The following is a 22,867-nucleotide window of genomic DNA, read 5'->3' as shown; positions in this document are numbered from 1 at the left end:
AGACTTCCCCTCCTCTGAAGCCTCTACACCATACTCCCCGGCTCCTGAGAGGACGGGAGATGGACTGAGAAGGCAGCAAAGGCATGGTTCACCATGCGCCTGAAGACGTCTTCCAAATGAAGACGGCTCGCCCAGGCGTCTCCTCTCCCTCCCACAGTCCTCTCTGCACCTTCCCCGCCGTGCTGGGCCCCAGCATCAGATGCAACGGGAGGAGCTGATGAACTCTTCTGGAACCTAACGGGACAAAACTGAGCCTTTCCCTTGCTGACTGCACTGCTGCACGGCCCCGTGGGAAGACAGGTGCTTGCTGCCTGGGCCCCGTGTGAAGGGCCCACTGTCCTCCTAGTTTTCTCACCCTGGAAGCCCCCTCCTCCTCCTCCTCTTGGCTATGCTGACCTCTGCTTCGTCAGCTGCTGGGACTCCTTCTGCTATCCCTGTTCTCTGTGCACACATATGCTTACCTCCTGCATGTGTGGGACGCACCTTTCCTACAACTGGGCAGAGGAGACAGGTGAGCGGGACACTCGGCAAGTCAGATATTCTGTAGTGAAATGAAAGCATCTATGCAAATCGAATGGCATAATCACAAGTACTACGTAGAAGTACAGACAGGGTTTTCCATGGAAGGGAGTGAGGTTTGCTTCCCAGGTCCTGTGCTAGGAGGACTGGGGTAAATCATACGGCTCAGTTGCAGGGACTTAGCTAAAGCCACAGAAAGACGTGACACAACAAACAGTCTTCACCACAAATGCAGAAAAAAAACTCCTTTTTCAAGAATGTCCACAATGTATTTTATCTACAAGTTTTCAGAATAAGTCCATTCACTTTGTTAGACATTTGCTCTACAGAAATAGCATCAATTTATCATGATTTCTTCCTTATTTCTTGTCAACGTCACTATACTTTCCATGATACAAGTGGAATTTTCCTACCCCTAAAAGCGCCTGTGGTCAATTGTTTTTAAGCCACTGAAATAATCCTCAGGAGGGCAGGCCTTTTGGGGAAACAACTTCAACTCCGTGAATTCTATGACTTTTTTTTAAATCTGAAATAAATGAATACAGGATGGATGCATCCAGGGTTTAGCTGGGGATGGGCGAGTCACGACACTGCATTCTGTGTCCTCCAGTGTCCTGATGACTCAGGTTCCCAGCACCCTCTCTCTGTAGGTGACGCTCACACTGGGGACCAGCACGCCTGGGGCTGGACCATCCCTCCCTCGTCCGATTGGGGCAGCTACCATGTGGGCCACACCGGGATGCACGAGCCACAGCGTTGGGGAGGGAAAGGCGCCCGCTGGCTGCACTGTGGGTGTCAGCTCCAGGGAGCTCCCAGGATATCGGGGTCACAGGCTGTGATGAAGCAGGCATTGAACTGGTCCTCATGGGGCAGGACATGGAGCAGAGCACAGAGACGCAGTCCAGGCAGGGAGGGGCTCCCCGAGAGCCTGGACAGCGGGGGCTGTGGGCAGGGGCTGAGCCCAGAGCCCCAGTTAGGTGTTGGGGGGAGGACACTGAGACCCGGGGCACGTGGAGTGCCATGGTATGTCTGACGCTGAGAAGGCTGCCAGGCCGGCTGCGCAGGGAACAACCACAGGGGAGGAGTCCACAGCAGACGGCTTCACAAGAAGACAGAGGGCTCAGGCTCACGGTGGCAGCCAGGAGATGAGAAGGACGAATCCGGACACGGCCCGGAAAAATGATGGCTCAATCGGCCTCGCAGGCTGAGCGGGCGCTGGGCAGGGAGCAAAGGAGGCACTGAGGGACCTAACCTCTGGGGGCTCACTTCCAGCTTCTCTTTATATCACGTCTATGGGAGTCCACTCATGGGGCCCTGTGCCCTGGGGAGCTCCTCCCACCCCCAGGCTGGACCGGTCAGCTCAGGGAAGGAGGAGGAATTGCAGTCTCTGCAGTCCACCCCTGGGGAATCTGCAATGGGACCCAACCGCTGCAGGGCTGTCCACGTGCGCTGGAAAATGGAGCAGGCTGATCGGCAGTGAGAGAAAGTGAGCAGGCAACAGTGACAAGGCAGACGGAGCGGGCTCCCTGTGCACGGCTGCTCTGGTTGCCGGCACCCCAGCCCTGAGGGTGGCTGGCTGTGGGGCGGCAGAGACCCTCCCGGCACTGTGATGTGGCCAGCCTGGTCCCGGCCCCTGGAGCTGGAGCCGTCCACTGACATGCACTGTCCAGCAGCATCTCCAGGCAGGCGCTGCCTGCGGCTCTGAGTGTCCTCAACTCACCGCCCTTTGCATGCATGTGGCGTTTGCAGAATCCAGAAAGTCATCCCCTCCCTGTCCCACGGTCCTGACGCTGCCCCAGTAAACCCCAGCGGCCCTTCACCCCCCACCCCGACCTGTCTTCAGGAAGTACTTTCTGAAGGGAATCCAGGTAACGGCTGACAACTGCAAGGCTACATTTTTCCACTAGAAAGCTCTGATTTTAAGGAACTTACCAGAAGAGTATTTAGAATCATGTGGGTGGGGTAGAGGTAGAACCTGGTGACGGGCAATCTAGGAATTTAAGTCTCATTACAACATGAACATCCAAGGACCCGGCCGCACATTCAGCCTCAGCATGCGGACCGAGAGGTGCCAGAGGGCTGCTGGCCAAAGTGGACGTTATATATTAGGAAGCTGGGAGACGGAAGAAGATGAAAATGGCCTTTCTACAAGTAATGCATGATGCATTACTGCATAAATGCCACAAATCCAATTTAGTTGCTGTCCAGAGGCCGTCCCACAGCTGGCGGGAGAGACAGCTGGAACACGTCCAGGTTCTCTCCACTACCTCGCAGGAAATGAAAAAGAAATCCACCCAGTTTTAGATGAGATAAAAATCTTCCATTTCCTGTCTTCAAACAATTCTTAAAGCTATAGGATGTTTTTTAAAGTGTCCGTGGTATGCTCTAGGAAGCATTTTGCCTCCCCTCCCCGGGGTGTGCTGTACATCAAATGATAACAAGGAGAATGCACTGTTCTCTTCTGAGGCACCAGAGAGCAGCTCTTTAAAAGGCCTCTCTCTGTCTTTGGGGATGGAAAAACCAACATGGCAGGGTCCCTGTCCCTCTGTCCTTTGACTTCCAGTGCTCCGGGGAGAGGAGCAACAGGAAACGTCCAGCTCTAGCCCAGACACTTAACAAGCAAGCTGAGATGCCAAGAAATGGCCAGTGTCTCTTCCTGCGGCAGTGAGAGGAATCTCCCCCAAACCCCAGAAGTCACGCGGGGAGATGACGCGCGCAGCACGGGTTGGTGTGATGCCTCTGTGTGAGTTTCTACTGCTAAGCAGGGCACATCGCTGTTTCCATGAAGGTGGGTGACCTCTGCTGAACACACAGAAAGTGATAACTTCCATAACCAGAGAAAGCCCTCGCACATCGCTCTGTCTCAACTTCCAGAAACCCCGAGCAGCCCTGCCTTGCTGGCGTCACATCAGCCTCGGCTCCGTGGCTTTCTGTTCACTGAGGGGCATGGCCTCTGTTTCTTTTCTTTTCCCTTTTTTTTTTCCCCTGCCTGAAGCTTTGACAGAAAACACCAAGCCATGTGGCTTCCAGAGGCCCAGCTCGTCATGCTCACGAAACAAATTTGTGGTGCCCCTTTTGTCAAAGGCCAGTTGGCTTTTACTCCCAGCAAAACTGCCGAACAGAAGCTGAGAAAATGCTCCACTAGGAGCCTCTGTGAACCAGGTGCTGCTTCGGCTGCGGAGGCTGGCGGGACGCCAAGCGCCAGGGAGGCAGGAGCCCCCTTACCTGCATCACGATCAGCAGGTCAAAGACCAGGATGAAGGACGCGAGGAACGCTCTGGAGACTTCATCGCTGGGCAGGAAGCCCCGATTCAGCTTGTCCCAGCTGATCCAGTCGGTGGTGATGACGAGGACGACCACAGAAGTCAGAGTGAACAGCACCGTCCTGCAAGGGACCAGAGGCACGTCAGAGCGCACGGCACAGCAAAGCCGCCCGGACACGGCCCGCGCCTCCTTCTTGCCCTGCCTTCCCGCCAAAACCATGGCCGACAAGAAGTGTGTTCCCTGCGTTCTTTCAGGAGCGGTGAGGAAAAAGTGGGCTAGCATCTCTTCCAAAGAGTGTTCAAGTAATGGTTACAGAACAGGTGACCAGCAATCAAACATTACAGGGAGAGCTCCGGTGGACAGCCCCACTACAGGTGCGCTGTTTTACATGGGCAGTGGGCACACGGCAGGTGCTGGAAGCGAGAGGACGTCCTTGTAGTCCATTACTGTCCTACAGAAAGGAGGCAGAATGCCACCAGGTTCATGACCATCCCCAGGTCCTAACAGGCTCAGCAGAGGAACCACCTCCAACTGACCGCAGTGTAGCCCTCTGCTCACAGGACGCAGACACGGCCAGGAGACCTCTTTCCGTGCACAATCACCCGTTCCCTTAGAACTCGCCAGGGCCCTGACCATGTTCTCCTACAGCTCTTTGTAACCCCATAAAACCTTGCACAATAACTCACAGGTGGAATTCAGTGAGTGAATGTTGAAATTAAGGACTTTCCTGAAAACATCAACAAAGTACTTTAACCAGTTTTTAATACTGTCATTCAAAATGGATCTGAACCTGAGTGCAAACACTCTGCTTCTCCGGAGAACCGTCCTGACGAAGCCTCTGCTCTCGCCACTGTACTAGTGTGCCTGCGTACTGTGCACATGCGAAGAGCAGAGACCACTTGTGTGGAAACGAAATGAACCAGAGAGGAATCAACAGACAGAAATAAAAAGGAAATAGCAAAAAATAAGAAAAAAAATACGGGGTTGGAATACAACTTCAGAACAACACACACCCATCTTGGAACTATTAAACTGTTTTTGCCCTCAAATGTCTTATGATAATTGACAGCCCAAAAAGAATAACACTGATGTAACTGCAGGTCTCTTTTAAACTGTATCAAGTACACATGTCTAAAAGTGTTTATTTAGAGCAACTTATACTGTGAGATAATGGATATAATGAAATCCTCCCTAGATTGTTATCCTACTATGTCCTATTCTTCCTATGAAAAGGTAAATGATTTTTAAAGTTTAGAAGACAAATGTTTCTATGAAATCCTTTACTTTGCTAAAATTACAAACTCTCAAAAGAATTTAACTCATGACCTTCAAAATACAAATTACAGGTTGCCCTTGGAGAAATTCTAAATAATTAGAATAACCCAACAGAAAGAAATTAAAAATACATAATCAAGTACATGTAAGACTCTTGAGATGTTAAATACATTTTTGCTCAGGTTAAGTCAACTGGTTTTATTTTTTGAATGGAGGAATTATCAGTGAATTAGAGTAAAATTACCAAAATTTCTTCTGTTGATAGGAATGCAACAGCTTCCATGAAGAGTGAATATCGTGCACTATTCTCCAAGACTCATTTTAGTGCTTTCCTCAACACCCTTGGGTTTGCAGTGTGTTTCCCACAGCGACGCCATGGGCGCATCTATGGCCTCAGGCTGCACTGGGAAGGTGGAAAGGCCGGTACATAGTTGGGGTCCCAATTTCCTCATGATGCCCCTTTTTAACCTCCCCAGCCTCCTTTGCTGAGCCCCAGGACACCGTGTTACATGGCACTATGTTACTGAACTATGGAAAAGCGAGAGTACTGAGCACCTCATGCCAACTCTGTGAGCAGTGCCCCGTGGACTGGTCAGAGCCACTGGTCCATGGGTTAATATTTTAACATCATTGCACTTTCCCCAAAAAGACACCCAGAACCTCCTTCCATGAGGACAGCCGACTGCACAGGAATTGACACTCTAATACTTCACTAGTCAAACATCAGTGGGTGTCATAAGACTAAATACGCATTTAGCAGCACATTTTTAAGAGTCAGAGTCAGGAAGTTTAGATTAAGTATCTCCTGAATAACCAGAAATCCCAGAAATCAGAAACTCCCATATCTGAGTACCTAGGTTCAAGTACCAGCTCTGCTCTCAACTCCGGTTCCCTGCTAACGCACGCCCTGGGAGGCAGAAGTGATGGCTGGAGTGTCTGGGTCCTTGCCACCCACATGAGAGGCTCAGAATGAGTGCTGGTTCCTGGATTTGGTCTAGCCTGGCACCAGGTGTTGTGGGTATTTTGGAAATGGACTATTGGATGGGAAACCCCTCCCCCCTTTCCTCCACCCACTGTCTTTCAAATACATAGAATTAATTTTTTAAAAAAGAAACAATCAACTAAAGCAAGACAATTTTCTGAAAAAATAGACAAATATTAAGACAAACTTCTTAGACTAAAAAAATGTATAAATGATAAATGAAAGAGGTCCCAGGGAAATGCAAAGGATCATAATAAGAGAATAAGAACAAAACCAAGAAACTGGACAGCTTAGAAGAAACAGACAAACTCCTAGAAGCATGTGATGTATGAAGACTGAATCATGACAAAATACAAGTTCTGAACAAAGGAGTAAATGAATCGGTAACCAAAACTCTTCAAAGAAAATTCTGGACATGATGGTTCCACCAATAATTGACATTCGCTTCTAAGCTCTTCCAAACACATCACGAGGAAGAAATACTTCAAACTCATTCTCTAAGGCCAGTATTATCCCAGTATCAAACCAGACCATAAGACATGAAAATGATAGGCCAGAATCTCTAACAACGGTAAGCAGAAAATTTTCAACAAAGTACTAGCAAATCAAATCAATCACGCATTAAAAGGATCACATACCACGATCAAGCGGGACTCCCCCCTAGGATGGGATGGTTCAGCATGGACAAATCAAATGGATGTGGCACATTTCAGAAAGAGCGGGAAGTATTCAAACCTTATGCTCATCTCACTATGTGGAGAGAAACATTTGACAAAATTCAACCTCTTTTCATGATTAAAACTCCAAACAACTGAGGAATAGGTCATGTGTCACTTAACAACAGATATGTGTCCTGAGAAAATGCAGTCAGGAAACTTCGTCATTGAGCACACCTTAAGACAGAGCATTCTTACACAAACTTGCACTAGGATAGCCCACTACAGGATATATTCCATCATACGGGCAGCCCTTCAGGGAGTGGGATGTAATTATACGGCACGTATCTCTAGAAGCCACAACAGAATTGAGGTTGTAAAGAAGACCACTGACATCAAACTCACTTCAGGAACAAGGCAAGGATGCCCACTCGTATGATTCTATTCACCCTAATACTGGAAGATCTAGACAGAGCAATTGAGCCAAGGAAATAAACAGCATCCAAATAAGACAGAAAGTTGAATGGAATGTTGATAGATGGCATGGTCTTACACAGAGTAAGCCTGAGGGCCACATACACAAAGCTGAAAGAACTAATAAATGAATTGAATAATGTCAAGGGACACAAAATCAACATACAATAAGCAGTTGCATTTCTACATACAAACAATGAAGTATTTGATAAGGAAATCAAGGAAGCAATTCCATTTATGACTGAATCAATAAGGATAGACGTACTTAGGAATACATTCCACCAAGGAGCTGAAAGATTTGTATACTGGATACTGTAAGGCATTGATAAAAGAAACTGAAGATGACACAAATACACGGGAAGACATCCTGAATTTATGAACTGGAAGAATTAATACTGCTGAAATGATCATACTTCCCAAAACAGTCTACAGGGTCTTGTAAATCCCTATAAAATTCTAATGGCATTTTTCACAGATATAAAAGGACAATCTTGAAATTCATGAGAAATTACAGAAGACCCTGAACAGACAAAGGAATCTTGAAAATGAATTACAAGGCTGGAGGAATCCCGTTTCCTAATTTGAAGTTATGGTAGAAAGCTACAGCAATCAAAGTGGCATAAACAGATAGATATATAGATTACTATAAAAAATAGGGAGACCAGAAATAAACCCCCCCACACACTCTTTAACAGTCACTGACAAGAGCACTAAGAATACATAATGGGGAAAATGGTGTCTTCAAAATGGGGTTAAAAATCTAAGTCTACACTCAAGGAATGAAATGGGACCCTTAGCTTATACCCTACGGAAAAGTTAACTCAAAAGAGATTAAAGGCTTAAGTGTAAGGTCTGCAACTACAAAACACCTAGAAGACAGGGAAAAGACTTCATTCTTCTCAGCAATGATGTTTTCAATACGACACCAAATGCACAGGTAACAAAAACAAAAATAAGTGTGATTACATCAAATTTTAAAATTTCTGCACAGGAATACAACAAAATCAAAAGGCATTCTATGAAATGAAAGATAATACTTATGTACAGTATATCTGTTAAGGGGTTAATATCCAAAATATATAAGACACTCAACTAACTCATTAATACAAAATGACCTAATTAGAAAATGGGGAAAGGTCTTGAATAGGAATTTCTCAAAAGAAAACAGACAAATGGCCAATAAGCATATGAAAAAAATTCAATATGATGAACCATCAGGGAAATGCAAGTCAAAACCACAATGCGACATCACTCAGTACTTGGTAGGATGACTATTACTGAAAATCCAAGGTGTGACATTAAAGGTACCCTTGCTGGAACTGTAAACTGTTAGTCATAAAAATTAGAGGTTTTGTGGGTCTGGCCCTGTGGCACAGTAGGTTAATCCTCCGCCTGTGGCACTGGCATCTCATATGGGCGCCAGTTCTAGTCCTGGCTGCTCCTCTTCCCATCCAGCTCTCTGCTATGGCCTGGGAAAGCAGTAGAAGATGGCCCAAATCCTTAGGCCCATGCACCTGTGTGGGAGACCCAGAAGACGCTGCCGGCTCCTGGCTTCAGATCGGCGCGGCTCCAGCCATTGTGGTCATTTGGGGAGTGAATGAGCGGACGGAAGACCTTTTTCTCTGTCTCTCCCTCCCAGTATCTGTAGCTCTATCTCTCAAATAAATAAATTAAGGGCCAGCGCCGTGGCTCACTAGGCTAATCCTCCACCTGCGGCGCCAGTATTCTGGGTTCTAGTCCCGGGTGGGGTGCTGGATTCTGTCCCAGTTGCTCCTCTTCCAGTCCAACTCTCTGCTGTGGCCTGGGAAGGCAGTGGAGGATGGCCCAGTGCTTGGGCCCCTGCACCCGCACGGGAGACCAGGAGGAAGCACCTGGCTCCTGGCTTCGGATCAGCATAGCACACCAGCTATTTAGGGGGTGAGCCAACAGAAAGAAGACCTTTCTCTCTGTCTCTCTCTCTCTCTCTAACTCTGCCTGTCAAAAAAATAAATTAATTAAATTAATTAATTAATTAAAAAATCTTTTAAAAAATTAGAGGTTTTTCAAAAATTAAATATTAATGAATAAATGGATAAAGAAAATGTGGTACACACGAATGTGTAAGAGCACTTCACAAAAACTTCATGGAAAATACAAGTAAAAGGCTTATTCAGGTACATTAAAAAATTCTTGCATATGAGAGGTCCTCACAAGTTCACTGAAAATGTATATAATGAAAAAGAACGAAGTATTAATTTCAAAAATTTTTAACTATATATTTATTTATTTGAAAGGCAGAATTACAGACGGGCAGAGGCAGAGAGAGAGAGAGAGGTCATCCATTCTGCTGGTTCACTCCCCAAATGGCCGCCATGGCTGGAGCTGTACCAATCAAAACAGGAGCCAGGAGCTTCTTCTGGGTTCCCACGTGGGTGCAGGGGCCCAGGGACTTGGGCCATCTTCCACTGCTTTCTCAGGCCATAGCAGAGAGCTGGGTTGGAAATGGAGAAGCCAGAATTCGAATTGCTGCCCATATGGGATGCTGGCACTGCAAGTGGCAGCATTAGCCACTAAGCCAAGGCACCAGCACCTCAAAATTTCTGAACCAAAATAACTGTACCTTTTAATTCCATTTTCCACCAACTTTTTTGAGTGGCCCTATATATCTGCATCATGAAATGCCATTCAGCTTAAGAAAGAAGGACCTTCTGCCACCTGTGACAGCACATTGGAAACCCGACGGCATTTCGCTCAGTGAAACAAGCCAGGCACAGCAAGACGAGCCCTAGAAAACTTCACCTGTATGCGAAAGCTGGAATGTGCAGCTCCCAGAAGCAGAGCACAGAAGGCTAATTACCAGAGGCTGGGCAGTGGGGAACGAGATGTGGGTCGCAGGCACAAAGGTGCAGTTGGAAGGTGAGCAAGTTCTAGGGATCCAGCACAGAGCGCGGAGACCGTTGCTGACAACACTTACTTTGGACTGAAAAGTGCTGAGACTGGACGTGACGATTCCTCACCACACACAGAAATAACAGCTCGGTTTGATGATGCACGTGCTAATCCACAGTGTACACAGATATCAAGCCATCACAGTGTTTACCTTGAACACAGACAATTTTCACTTGTCAACTACACCTCACTGTAGCTAGAAAAGGAGGCATTCTTATTCATGCTAATACTGTAATTACCTACACTCTTAATTAATCGCAGACCATTGAAACTATAATAGCACATCCTTCATAACCACTGCTCTGACAAAAGTAGAAAACAAAGGTTGACAAAACTATATTTGCAGCACTACGGATACAGGCATTTCTTGCCTTTTTTGTTTTTGTATCTTCAATTAAGGTTTTTTTTTTTTTTTTTACAGGCAGAGTGGACAGTGAGAGAGAGAGACAGAGAGAGAAAGGTCTTCCTTTGCCGTTGGTTCACCCTCCAATGGCCGCCGCTGCAGCCGGCGCACCGCGCTGATCCTGGCAGGAGCCAGGAGCCAGGTGCTTTTCCTGGTCTCCCATGGGGTGCAGGGCCCAAGCACCTGGGCCATCCTCCACTGCACTCCCTGGCCATAGCAGAGAGCTGGCCTGGAAGAGGGGCAACCGGGACAGAATCCGGCGCCCCAACCGGGACTAGAACCCGGTGTGCCGGCGCCGCAAGGTGGAGGATTAGCCTATTGAGCCACGGCGCCGGCCTTTCAATTAAGTTTTTTTAAAAAATCTATCATGAAGTGCTTGTTATAATTCATGAATACCTGGCAGCGGTTTGAATGACAGCTGGCTCAGACGAATCAGCGGCGCCTCCCGCCCCGCGTGTGCTTCCCTGGGAATACTGCACGCAGCTGACACACAGCCCTGTTTCTAAGAGCTCCACTCCTGTTGTCCTGGCTTTATCACAGGCTCCATTTTGACAAAAGCTATTGCTACAGATCTCAGAAGAAACTTACCACTTTATCACAGCAGAGGGGAATTAAAGGAGGCATCCTGCCTGATAGTTAATATTTAATACTACAAAAGGAATAAAAGCAGCGGTTATTAAATATGAATGCTTACAACTCACACAAAAAGGCTTAAAAATAAAGTCTCCAGAGAAAGGGAGAAAGGGCCCACGACACATTACGTGGTCGACACCGCCTCCAAAACCCGTGCTCTGCGCCTTGAGAACACACCCGCACAGAAGCCAGCACCTTGTCTGTCTGGTTACCACCTCGTGTGGCCCACCACTGGGGAAGGGTCTCGGCTGGGCTCACAGAGCAAGGGTCGTGTCTGTGTGAACTGACAGGAAGGACGCAGCAGCGATGGCACACGGCTGTCCAGCCCCACGCCACCGACAAGCCAGCAGGCACCGGCGTGACAGCTTCACGCAGATTAACACCTAGGATCTCTACCACCACCTCTAGCGTTCAGGTGCAGAAAGGAGCCGTGGGCATTTTGATACCCTGACCTAAGAGTAACACGGGGTTGACAAGTTGTGTGAAGTACGACCCAGAAGTGATGTGCGATGCTCCCAGCCCAGGCTGGCTCCTGACAGTCCCCCTCACAGCCCTGGGAAGCGTCTCACCAGCGCCCCTCTGCCCGCCATAACTAGACGTTCAACTAGAACTCCACTTACGTCCATTCGCATCCTAATACTGGAAAAATGACCAGCCAGAAATGCGTAACCCTGAAAAGTAAAACCGGCAGGGACGATCAGGCCTGACGGGCGACAGCTAAAAGGACCAGTTCTGTGGTTGTGGCCATGGCACTCAGGAAAATGCTACCCATCAGAGAAGCCTCCTTGGGGCTCCAGTCAGTACACACGGTTGAAAAGATGCTGACGCTAGACCATGATTCCTGGGGAGTCCCAGCTTCTCTTTTTAAGCAGCAGACAATTAAACAGTTATCTGGATTACTCTCCTTGCTGGCTGCATCCGTGCCAGCGCGACGCACAGCTTGTCAGCCCCACTGTCTGGCTCCTGGCCGCCAGTCAAAAGGAAAGAATCCCAGGTAACGGGCAGTGTAAGAGGGTCGCGTTCACAGCGCATTCTCAAATTCCCAGTTAGCTTGTTCCCTTTTCCTTGATTGTTAATACCTCTGATATTAGCAGGATTAGAATGGGAGCCCAAGGAGGGTGAATGGAGCTCTCCTAATCCAGGGCTCCCCAACCTCTGGGGTAGGCCCCACAGACCCCAGCTGTTGCTGGAGCAGAGTGCATGCAGTGTGCACGTGCAGGACAAACACAGCGCTTCCCCAGACATCAGCACTCTTGTTTGGGGCACACGTGGTGTGCACAGCTGGTGTTGTCTGTGGTACACACAGTGTGCACAGCTGATGTTCTTTGGGGCACACGCGGTGTGCACAGCTGATGTTGTTTGGGGCACACATGGTGTGCACAGCTGGTGTTGTCTGTGGTACACACGGTGTGCACAGCTGATGTTGTCTATGGTACACGCAGTGTGCACAGCTGATGTTGTTTGGGGCACACCCAGTGTGCACAGCTGGTGTTGTCTATGGTACACGCGGTGTGCACAGCTGATGTTGTCTGTGGAACACGCGGTGTACACAGCTAGTGTTGTCTGTGATACACGTGGTGTGCACAGCTGATGTTGTCTGTGGTACACACGGTGTGCACAGCTGATGTTGTCTGTGGTACACACGGTGTGCACAGCTGATGTTGTCTGTGGTACACGCGGTGTGCACAGCTAGTGTTGTCTGTGATACACGTGGTGTGCACAGCTGATGTTGTTTGTGGTACACATGGTGTGCACAGCTATTGTCTGTGATACACACGGTGTGCACAGCTGATGCTGTCTGTGGTACACACGTGTGCACAGCTGATGCTGTCTGTGGTACACACGGTGTGCACAGCTGATGTTGTTTGGGGCACACGCAGTGTGCACAGCTGATGTTTGGGGCACACGCAGTGTGCACAGCTGATGTTTGGGGCACACACGGTGTGCACGGCTGATGCTGTTTGGGGTACACGCGGTGTGTACAGCTGATGCTGTCTGTGGTACACACGGTGTGCACAGCTCATGAGGATCCGGATCACCACGCACTGAGGACGAGCTCACCCCACAGCAGGGGCCACCTTTGCCTTCAGATAAAAGACTGAAGAAATCTCAAAACTGCCAATCGCCCTGATGCCACCTGCTGGAAGCAGTGACCTCACAGCCCCCCTCACACCCACAAAACACCTGCAACACACGGAGAAAAGACAGGTCCTGCATGAACAGCGGCTTCGTCCACGTCTTCACCGCCCTCCTCTCAACTTCGGGATTCTAAGAATCTCTGGACGTTTAAGAGTCTGACCTGTTAATATTTGCTTCCATCCACAACTCGACAAGATAGACCTAGTGCACAAACAGCTGAAAGCAGGTCTTAAGTCGAGAGGGAGATTCCTCAGCAGCTCTGGAAAAGCCCGGAGGCTGACTCCGTTAGTGTTAACTGCCGTGCCACTTCCTCGTGATCGACTCGGGTAGCAGGAATGGACACCGTCATCTGACTGTTAAGCACAGAACCACCCAAACTGCCAATACTCAATCCTTTTTATGACATCAAAAATATCAGTGTCATATGAATCAACATGATAAATATGTTCCCAGGTGTATTAATGGGTTGGTGATTACTCACGTTCTAAAATGTTTATAATCTTTGATTCCAGTCATATATGTTATGTTTCTTTCTGATCATGCTGCACAATGTTTATAAAGTCTTAAAAGAACTAAAAATCACTTTTACTTTTTCCTGCATTCCTCACGTTAAAATGTTGGCATTCAGCCAAAGCGAGTCAGATCATGTTTTATCATTTCTCTTAGAAAAATAAAATCCATGAAGCCTATTAAAATGAAAGGTTTAAGGTAACCACCACAATAAAAGAATGCATGAATCAAGATAGAAAATTCAATTTTGCAATTAAATTGTGATACAGCCTCATATTTCCAAGTGCTAAATACATAAAATAAAAAGTGGAATGGCCATGGAATTTAAAATGATTTAATATCCTACTTTCTAATCATGTTGGAAATAAAAGAGGCAGAATAGTTTCCTCTAGCTTTCATCGCAAATCCTAGGGCCAGTTCAAACATTTGTTTCCCTCTGCAGGGCAAGTGCTGGCCTGCTAAAGTCACACACAGCCATGAGAAGGTGTTGAGACTTGTCATTTGGCTTGTTCGAATTATCAATGTTGCCACAGCGATTCTATAAGAAAACAGTCATCATATGTGTCCTCAAACCGGTTCATCCCCAAATACAAGGTGTTAGTGAAATGATACTGTCTCATCTGAGGCACCATCACGAGCCCAGACACCATTCCAGGTGCTGGCCCAGTCTCCATCTTGTACAAGAAGCTTCGGTCCTAAGCCCAGCCTGGCTTATTAGAAGTCAGGTGACCAAAGGGTCCAACCACAAGCGTCAGCTCCACCTCCACCCTGACGGGATTCGCTGCTCCCACTTCCCTACCCCTGCAAGGCTATGACAGGGCCAGCTTTCCCACACACTCCTTATTCTCTCTCTCTTCACACTCTCCCACCAGCCCGTCAGGTCCCCACCCCCGTCCGGACGATACACTTTTCCCTTACTCCGGAGTTTGGTGTGCTTTGTGGTGGCCTTTCACAAGGCGCTTCACAAAGATTCATGGGAAATGGAATTAAAAGATAAATTTCCTTTACTACAAAAAAAATGGACATACATCTGACCATCATGAATAAAGTTCACAAAAAATAGTTATAATGGAAAAACTTCAGGGATTTCAAAATATTCTTAGAAGAAAATAAGCTTCTCTTTTAATTCCATTTTTCCAAGAACTTTTGAAGTACACTGGGATGTGAGTTACTCAGCTCCACATCCAAACTGATGAAGTCAAAGTCGCTCCTTGAGAAATGGGTCAGGGGCCTGTGTTGTGGTGTGGCGGGTAAGGTCCCGGCCTGCAGTGCCGGCGTCCCATATGGGTGACAGTTAGTGTTCTGGCTGCTCCACTTCAGATCCAGCTCCCTGCAAACAACCTGGGAAAAGCAGCAGAAGATGGCCAAAGTGGGAGACCTGGAAGAAGCTGTGGCTCCTGGCTTTGGCCTGGCCCAGCCCCAGCCACTGCAGCCAGATGAGGAGTGAACTACTGGATGGAAGATTCTCTCTCTCTCTCTCTCTCTCTCTCTCTCTCTCTCTCTCTCTCCCCCTCCCTCCCTCGGGCCACCTCAGGCCTCCTGCTGTGCAGGTCAGGAAGCAGCCAGGGGCTCCAAGGTCATCGTTGCCCTTGACCTGGGAAGCAGCAACGCTCCCCAGGGGTTCTCTGAGCAGGATCACTGCAGTCCCTGGCCAGCCCCAGCCCATTCCTGAAGACAGAGCACGAGAAAGGAGTCACAGCCCCAGCCCATTCCTGAAGACAGAGCCTGAGACAGGAGCCGCAGCTGTTGACTTGCTTTGTGGTTCCACTGGGACCTGGGGGATAGAGGGAAATGATTAGAGTCGGTTGTTTTTATGTATAATTTGTGTTTATATCTTCATTTCTTCATCCAGAGAAGAGCCCTGGACACAGCAGGAGCTCAGTCAGTACCGACCAGACTGAAGGGCACACAGAACTGGGAAACTCTCGTTCCTGAGAGGCCGTCACGGAGGTGATTCACACACGGTGCTATGCTCAGATCACAGCACAGCAGGGCTGTGCTCAGATCACGGAGGTGACTGACACATGGTGTTGGGCTCGGGACTTACAGAGCTGTCACGGAGGTGATTCACACACGGTGCTGGGCATGGGACCTACAGGGCTGTTCTCAGATCACGGAGGTGATTCACACACGGTGCTGGGCACGGGACCTACAGGGCTGTCACGGAGGTGATTCACACACAGTGCTGGGTGCAGGAGCTGCAGGGCTGTGCCCCAGACTTCTGCAGTGCCCAACCCTTCCAAGTGCTGACCCTGGGCATCAGCAGTCTTGATACAGCCCATGACAAATGACACAAACCTCTTTCTTTCTTTCATTTTTTTTTTTTTTACAGGCAGAGTTAGACAGTGAGAGAGAGAGAGAGAGAGAGAGAGAGAGAGAGAGAAGGTCCTTCAGGTCTTCCTTCCATTGGTTCAGCCCCCAAATGGCCGTTCCTGGCCGAAGCCAGGAGCCAGGTTCTTCCTCATGGTCCCCAACGTGGGTGCAGGGCCCAAGCACTTGGGTCATCGTCCACTGCACTCCTGGGCCACAGCAGCGAGCTGGGCTGGAAGAGGAGCAACCAGGACAGAACCTGCGCCCCAACCGGGACTAGAACCTGGAGTACTAGCGCCACAGGTGGAGGATTAGCCTAGTGAGCCGCGGCGCCGGCCTGACACAAACCCATTTCTTTCAGTGTCTTCATGCCTCTGCCTCCTTGTGAGTGATGTGAGCTCACACAGTGGCCCAGAGAGCTGCCTGTTGGCACAGACAGTGGTCTGCTCAGGAGGAGCCAGGGTCATTTCTCTGGGTTTCAGAGTTCTGGGGATGAAATAAAGCAGAGATATGAAGAAAAAAATAACACCTGTTAGAACACAAACTCCTTAACAGGTGGACTCCAATGCTCATCACTGGAGCCCAGACTGAAGCACTCCGCCCTCGTTCTTCACCACGCTCAGATGCTCCTGCCGCGGACAGTTCTTCCTCCCACACGTAGAGACAGAGGGCTGGGCAGCAGGAACACAGCCTGCGCTACAGGCGTGTGAACCCTATGCGTCTTGTAGCACAACCACAAGCCTGATGCTTCCTCCCAGTGAACTTCCTTGTCCACACCAAGCAACTCGCCCGTTCAACAGAAGAGAACGAGTGAGGGGTTGTCTTCTAAAAGACTAGGGTAACGAAGGTGGTAATGAAACATGACTACGGAGAATGACAGAGAGCCCAGGTCCACTGCTGGTTACTTAGTGACAACAAAACGATGACAGCATCTCGATTCCCAAAAACCCACAGTGGAATTTTTAACCTAAACACCAGACTGCATCTTTTCCTTGCTGTTAAATTTGCTTTAGAAAAGAAAAGGAAAGCCTGGTGTCTTCAGGTGGGTGGGGGTGAGCTGGACAGAACATGTATTTGGCTGCAGAACTAGCATGGACTCACGTCCTGGGCTAGAGCAGAGACTGTGAGGACATCCTGTGCTTCAGAGGACACCTAGATGTTTACACAATCTAAACCAAGTCAAGAGTATGCTTTGAGCTTCCTCGCAGACACGTCTTGAGGAGGATTCCAGCAGACACACATCTTCATAACTCCCCACAAGGACCCCCGAACACAGACAGACTCTTTTTTTTATAGGCAGAGTTAGACAGTGAGAGAGAGAGAGAGACAGAGAGAAAGGTCTTCCTTTTCCATTGGTTCACCCCCCAAGTGGCCGTTATGGCTGGCGCATTGTGGCCGGTGCGGTGCACCGATCTGAAACCAGGAGTCAGGTGCTTCCTCCTGGTCTCCCATGCGGGTGCAGGGCCCAAGGACTTGGGCCATCCTCCACTGCCCTCCCAGGCCACAGCAGAGAGCTGGACTAAAAGAGGAGCAACTGGGACAGAACCGGCACCCCGACTGGGACTAGAACCTGGGATGCCAGCGCCGCAGGCAGAGGATTAGCCTAGTAAGCTGTAGTGCCAGCCAGAAAACAGACTCTTTTCCATGACCACATGCACATGACATCACAGCTGGAAAAGTGGATATAATCCACATAAACTGCTTTCTTGCTACAAAATAAGATTATAAAATAGATAACGGGAACAGAAAAAAATCCCTAAAGTAATACAAAAGCATTTAAAGGAAGTAACATCATGTCACAAAGCAAGATAAAAACCAATGAGCGCTGGGATTCATAAAAGATAATCCATTCTTAAATTTCAAGGGGAGATCTTTCTATAATATTGGAGCGTGCAGGATGTTTAATGTGGTAACTGTATTTTGTAGGATACTACAAGAGTGGGAACAGGTCAGTGTACATTTGCTCACATGCACAGAATGTGTACCAGGAGGGAACCCCGGTGTACTCTGTGGCCTCTGCGTGAGAGCTGCCAGTGCAGGCTCAACAGTGCTCACATGGGCAGCACTGCAGTGAAGGCCGTTGATACTGGGTGTTGTGCAGGTGCTGGGGCAGCAGAGTATGGAAAATCTCTGAACCTGCTGTTTAACTGTGCTGTGAATCTAAAACTAAACCTAAAGCTGATTTCATGACTGTTGGCCTTTAAATTTATTTTATTAAAGATTTATTTATTTATTTAAAGGCAGAGTAACACACACAGAGAAAGAGAGAGAGAGGCAGAGAGAGAGACAGAGAATTGGTTCACTCCCTCAAATGCCTGCAACAGCCAGGATTTGGCCAGGCCAAGACCAGAAGCCAAGAGCCCCACCCAGGTCTCCCACAAGGGAGGCAGGGGCATAAGAACTTGAGCTTCATGCATGGCCTTCTCAGGAGCATCGGCAGGAAGCAGGATCAGCAGAGGAGCAGCCAGGACCTGAGCTGGCACTCCAGTATGGGACTGGCAGTCCCAAGAGGCAGCTTAACCCTCTTAATCCACAATGCAGACCTGTGTCGGCATCTTACAGGCAGATCACCATCTTGTCTGATGTGCCCAGAGGAGAACTTGAAGCTAGCTAAAATGTCTAATTTCATCAAAATTTAAATGCCTCTTGATAGAAAATGTTACTACTGGTAATGTAAAAGATTGGAAATAGGATTGCTTTTTAAATGAGAAAGTCAGATTGTCGCAGATCCAAGGGCCGAGAAAATTGGAGAAGCGTTTACTGAGTTTCCACCGCGCCAGAGACCCAGAGCTAGTCTGACGACACAGGAAGATCGGGCCCTTCGGGAGCAGGTCAGCCGTGGCAGGACACCAACACATACACAGATCGTCGGATCTAGACAGTAAGAGCTGTGATGCTATGGAGGATCCTGGGAATGCCAGTTGTATTTTTATGCAAGCGTGAAGGGGAGCTGAGACATGAGGGGTCTTGAAAAAAACTCAAAAACTCATAAATATGTATTATGAAGATGCTAGGCATGGGTTCAATCTTTTTTGCACCAAAATAAGTTCATCTATTAATTCCATGTTCCACCAACATTCTGAATTTCCCTCAGATGTGAAGAAAGGCAGAAGGAACCAGAGCAGGTGCTCCTGAGCTTCCCCCAGAGTTCTGATTTGTGCATCACTTGGCCCAGCACGGAGCCCTCTGTCAGCAGGAAACAGCTCAAGTCACAAATGCATTTACAACACGAAACCTCCTGCACAGTCCAGCTCTGCAGTGCGCCGCTTGTTCCTCGCGTGACCACAGGGCTGACCAAGGAAGGAGTCAGAAGGGTTAATAGGCAACTAGGAAATAAAGAACCAGGTGTTTGTATGAAACCAGCCATCAGCTGATTAGGTAAAGACGTTGTCCCAGGAAAATGCAAAGATGGATGACTAGGGAACACAATGAGGCCGCTGCACACAGCTCGCTGGGAGCAGCTAGGCTCTGGCATCGGAGCAGACACCACAAAGCTACACGTCTCAAGTGCTTAGCAACGACCAGGAAGGCATAACCTGCCTTGAGACAGGTCAGGTCAACAGTATTTCTCAACTGTAATATCTCCCAAGTGGTCGGCATGGTAACGACCGTTTGTTAACTTGTCAGGAACCATGACCACCACACAAGAGCTACGCAACAAAAAATGAAGTGGACCCCTGATTTGTGGAAGCTGTGTAAGAGTTGACTGACTGATAAGATCGATAAGCAGTCCCTATACCCAGACCTTGAGGGACCCCTCCCTCGGGGAGCCCTCCTGGAAAGCAGGAGTCTGATTTCTCAATAAAATCTTCGTTCACTTGCTTAGCTCACCCCCCTTCATTGTCCTTGTTGTAATTCTTCACCTCCTTGAGATGAAGAACCAACCCTGAAATCCTGGAACAATCCCAACTGTGCTGGCATCTGCTGCCCAGCACCACAACACAGCACAGGACTGCACAACGCGGGCCCAGCATGAGACCCAGCCACAACCCAGGCACGGTTTCCACAGAATGCATGTGGCTTGGGAAGCACCACAAAGCAAAAACAAAATCTTTTTTTTTTTTACAGGCAGAGTTAGACAGTGAGAGAGAGAGAGACAGAGACAGAGAGAAAGGTCTTCCTTTTCCATTGGTTCACCCCCCAAAATGGCCACTACCAGCGTGCCGGCACGCTGCACTGATCTGAAGCCAGGAACCAGGTGCTTCCTCCTGGTCTCCCATGCGTGTGCAGGGCCCAAGGACTTGGACCATCCTCCACTGCACTCCCGGGCCACAGCAGAGAGCTGGACTGGAAGAGGGGCAACTGGGACAGAATCCGGCACCTCAAATGGGACTAGAACCTGGTGTGCCGGTGCTGCAGGCGGAGGATAAGCCAAGTGCCGTGGCGCCGGCCGCAAAACCAAAATCTTAATGCAGCCAGGTGCTGTGTTGCAGCAGCCAGAGAGGAAGAGAACAAGGACAACACGTGACCTGCAAACTCCACCACAGACTGAAGAGGAGGCGATGTTAAGGACACTTACTCCTCCAAACAAGACTGCTTGGGGATGTGGAACTTGGATCTAAATACAGTCTCAGACACTTTCTCTGTAAATCAGATCTGGGCTTCATCTGTGCTCTGTTCCCAGGTCTACTAGGACGGAGGAAGAAAAGATGGATGAAATTGTTTGGATACTCAAATATCTGAAGCAAAAGTATGTAAATACTTCAGTTTCCCTTTATGTTCATGATTGGAGACTGATCACATCAAGCCACTCCAATGTGAAGAAGCACATCTCTCGTAACAGATTTTGACTTTCACTCGATCATTTCCTTACTAACAGGGAGCATTTAACACGTATATTTTGCGAGACAGATGTGTAACAGCCTGAACTGTAAGATGCAAACACCCATGGCGTACTTCATAACAAAATTAAAGAATGAGCTATCATCTCATTAGAGAGAGAATATGATCATGCATGCAGCTGTAATCAGGAATAAAAGAAACTCCCAAGGATGCATTAGAATTCTTGCCTTGGGAGAAGAGAAAAAATAAAAAATAAAAACCAAGACAAAGGAGCAGGTCAACCAAGGGATAATGCTGTTAGGAGCTGCAACAAGGCGCAGGGCAGAAGTGGGCAAGCTGTCTGCCTCCAGAGGACAAGCGTGCAAAGGTGGGATAGAAAAACAAAATGAGACTGGATATTTACAGAACAGGCCATATTTCTGATGTCTTTGGAAGCCTCCCATGACGGCTTAGCTTGATGCTATAGAAAAAGATCCTATTGATTGTATGAAAGCTCAGATTAAAGAAAAGTAGGAAGCACTCTGCTCCAGTAATATACAAATGACAGGTCTCATCACTAAATTATAAGGGCAAATACAAAATGTATCTGGAAGGAAAGTTAATGGAACTTCAGGCCAGACTGGAATGACACTTAGGGAAATGTGAAGGAAGGGGGTTTCAGGTCAGAAGATGATGAGACGCGTTCTGAGAGCCTCAGAAACCTGCAATGCTAGCCCCGGATTCCCCCGTTCTTATGGTAGACACTGTTCTAAGGTGCCCCTGGTGATGTTCACCAGTGTGCCAGCTCCTCTCCGAGTCTGATGAGCTATCACTCCTGTGTTTCTAAGGGGGCCTGTGCATGTTTAATTAAGGTTACTGAGCAGTTAACTGTGGGTTAATCCAGAGGGAGATGACGTGGGTGAGCCCTCTGAAAGCAGAGCTCCTCTGGCAGAGCGGCAGGGTGCGGGTTCTCTGTGGCTGAGCTGCGGGGTCACGGGGACACGACAGGAGAGCAGTTCTGGAAACAGCCACGGTGCCCGCCCACACACAGCCACCCTGGAACCACAGGAGCAGCGGTAGGGGTCTGCTCCACACAGGCCAGCAGTCAAGCCTGCTACCTCAAGCCAGACAGAGGTCCCAGCCACACCTGGACACACCTCTGACTACAGAAGCCTAGAGCATGCGCTGGCGGCTGCTTAAAAGGTTCAGTCTCCGGCAACTGGTTCTACAGAATTCTTGTGATCCTAAAGTATTGCTTACTGGAAATACGAGGATACTTCCAACAGTTCAAGAAGAATATAATTTAAAAATAAGTCCACTTTGGTGCAAGAAATTTTTGAAATCTACTCGCACGAGATCTTGAAAAAGTACAAGGAAAATGCATATCATGAAAAATCGTTGCAAAGATTTTCCAAAATGCATCAGAATAAGCTTGCCATTTAATTCCATTTTGCCAGCAAATTTTTGGAGTACCCTCATATTTCCTAGGTCAGATACAGAAAAGAATGCTACGAGTAGTTTAAAAGAATTATCCCAGACTGAAAAATTAAAAAAAAAAAAAAACTTGAGAGAAACATCTACTCCAAAGAAAATGCTCATTGAATTAGGAAACCGAAATTAGCATTAAAAGAAAATCTGATCCAAGTACTTGTCTTCAATGGCTTTTACAATTGTATAGGGAAGGCTATTTCTACATCTCTGCTTAAACTTTAACAGGAAAGAATAATGATTTCAAAACCCATCCAGGCATGACAAAATGCTACCTGAGATCTAAATGCAGTTTCTCCTCATTCAACTTAATTACCATAGCTGTTAAGTTTGGTAGTCGGGATCTACTCCTTGAGATAAACTCTACAAATATTAAAGAGAAAATTCTGTCAAAAGAAAGAGAGGCTCTAACTACTAGTCATGGCTCATACTAATTATACTTGAATGTTATTTTTAATTTAAAAGTAAAAAATATATACTTATAGTATACAATATAATATTCTGATATAGATTTTGCAGTGGCTA

General features: G+C 47.9%; 1 protein-coding gene across 6 annotated transcripts in view; it reads right to left on the bottom strand.

Moving 5' to 3' along the window:
* The window catches only part of TMEM117 (transmembrane protein 117), a 477,223-nt gene that overhangs the window by 73,859 nt on the left and 380,497 nt on the right, over nucleotides 1–22,867 (bottom strand). For all 6 annotated transcript variants that reach the window (XM_051850978.2, XM_070049713.1, XM_070049710.1 and 3 more), the window contains one exon: nucleotides 3,745–3,904. In XM_051850978.2, the coding sequence (XP_051706938.1) occupies nucleotides 3,745–3,904 (160 nt within the window). The remainder of the gene's footprint in view (nucleotides 1–3,744; nucleotides 3,905–22,867) is intronic.

The sequence above is a fragment of the Oryctolagus cuniculus genome, chromosome 9, assembly GCF_964237555.1.
Source record: "Oryctolagus cuniculus chromosome 9, mOryCun1.1, whole genome shotgun sequence".
Lineage (NCBI taxonomy): Eukaryota > Metazoa > Chordata > Mammalia > Lagomorpha > Leporidae > Oryctolagus > Oryctolagus cuniculus.
Note: the sequence above shows the minus strand (reverse complement) of the source record. Positions and strands in the feature narration are given on the sequence as shown.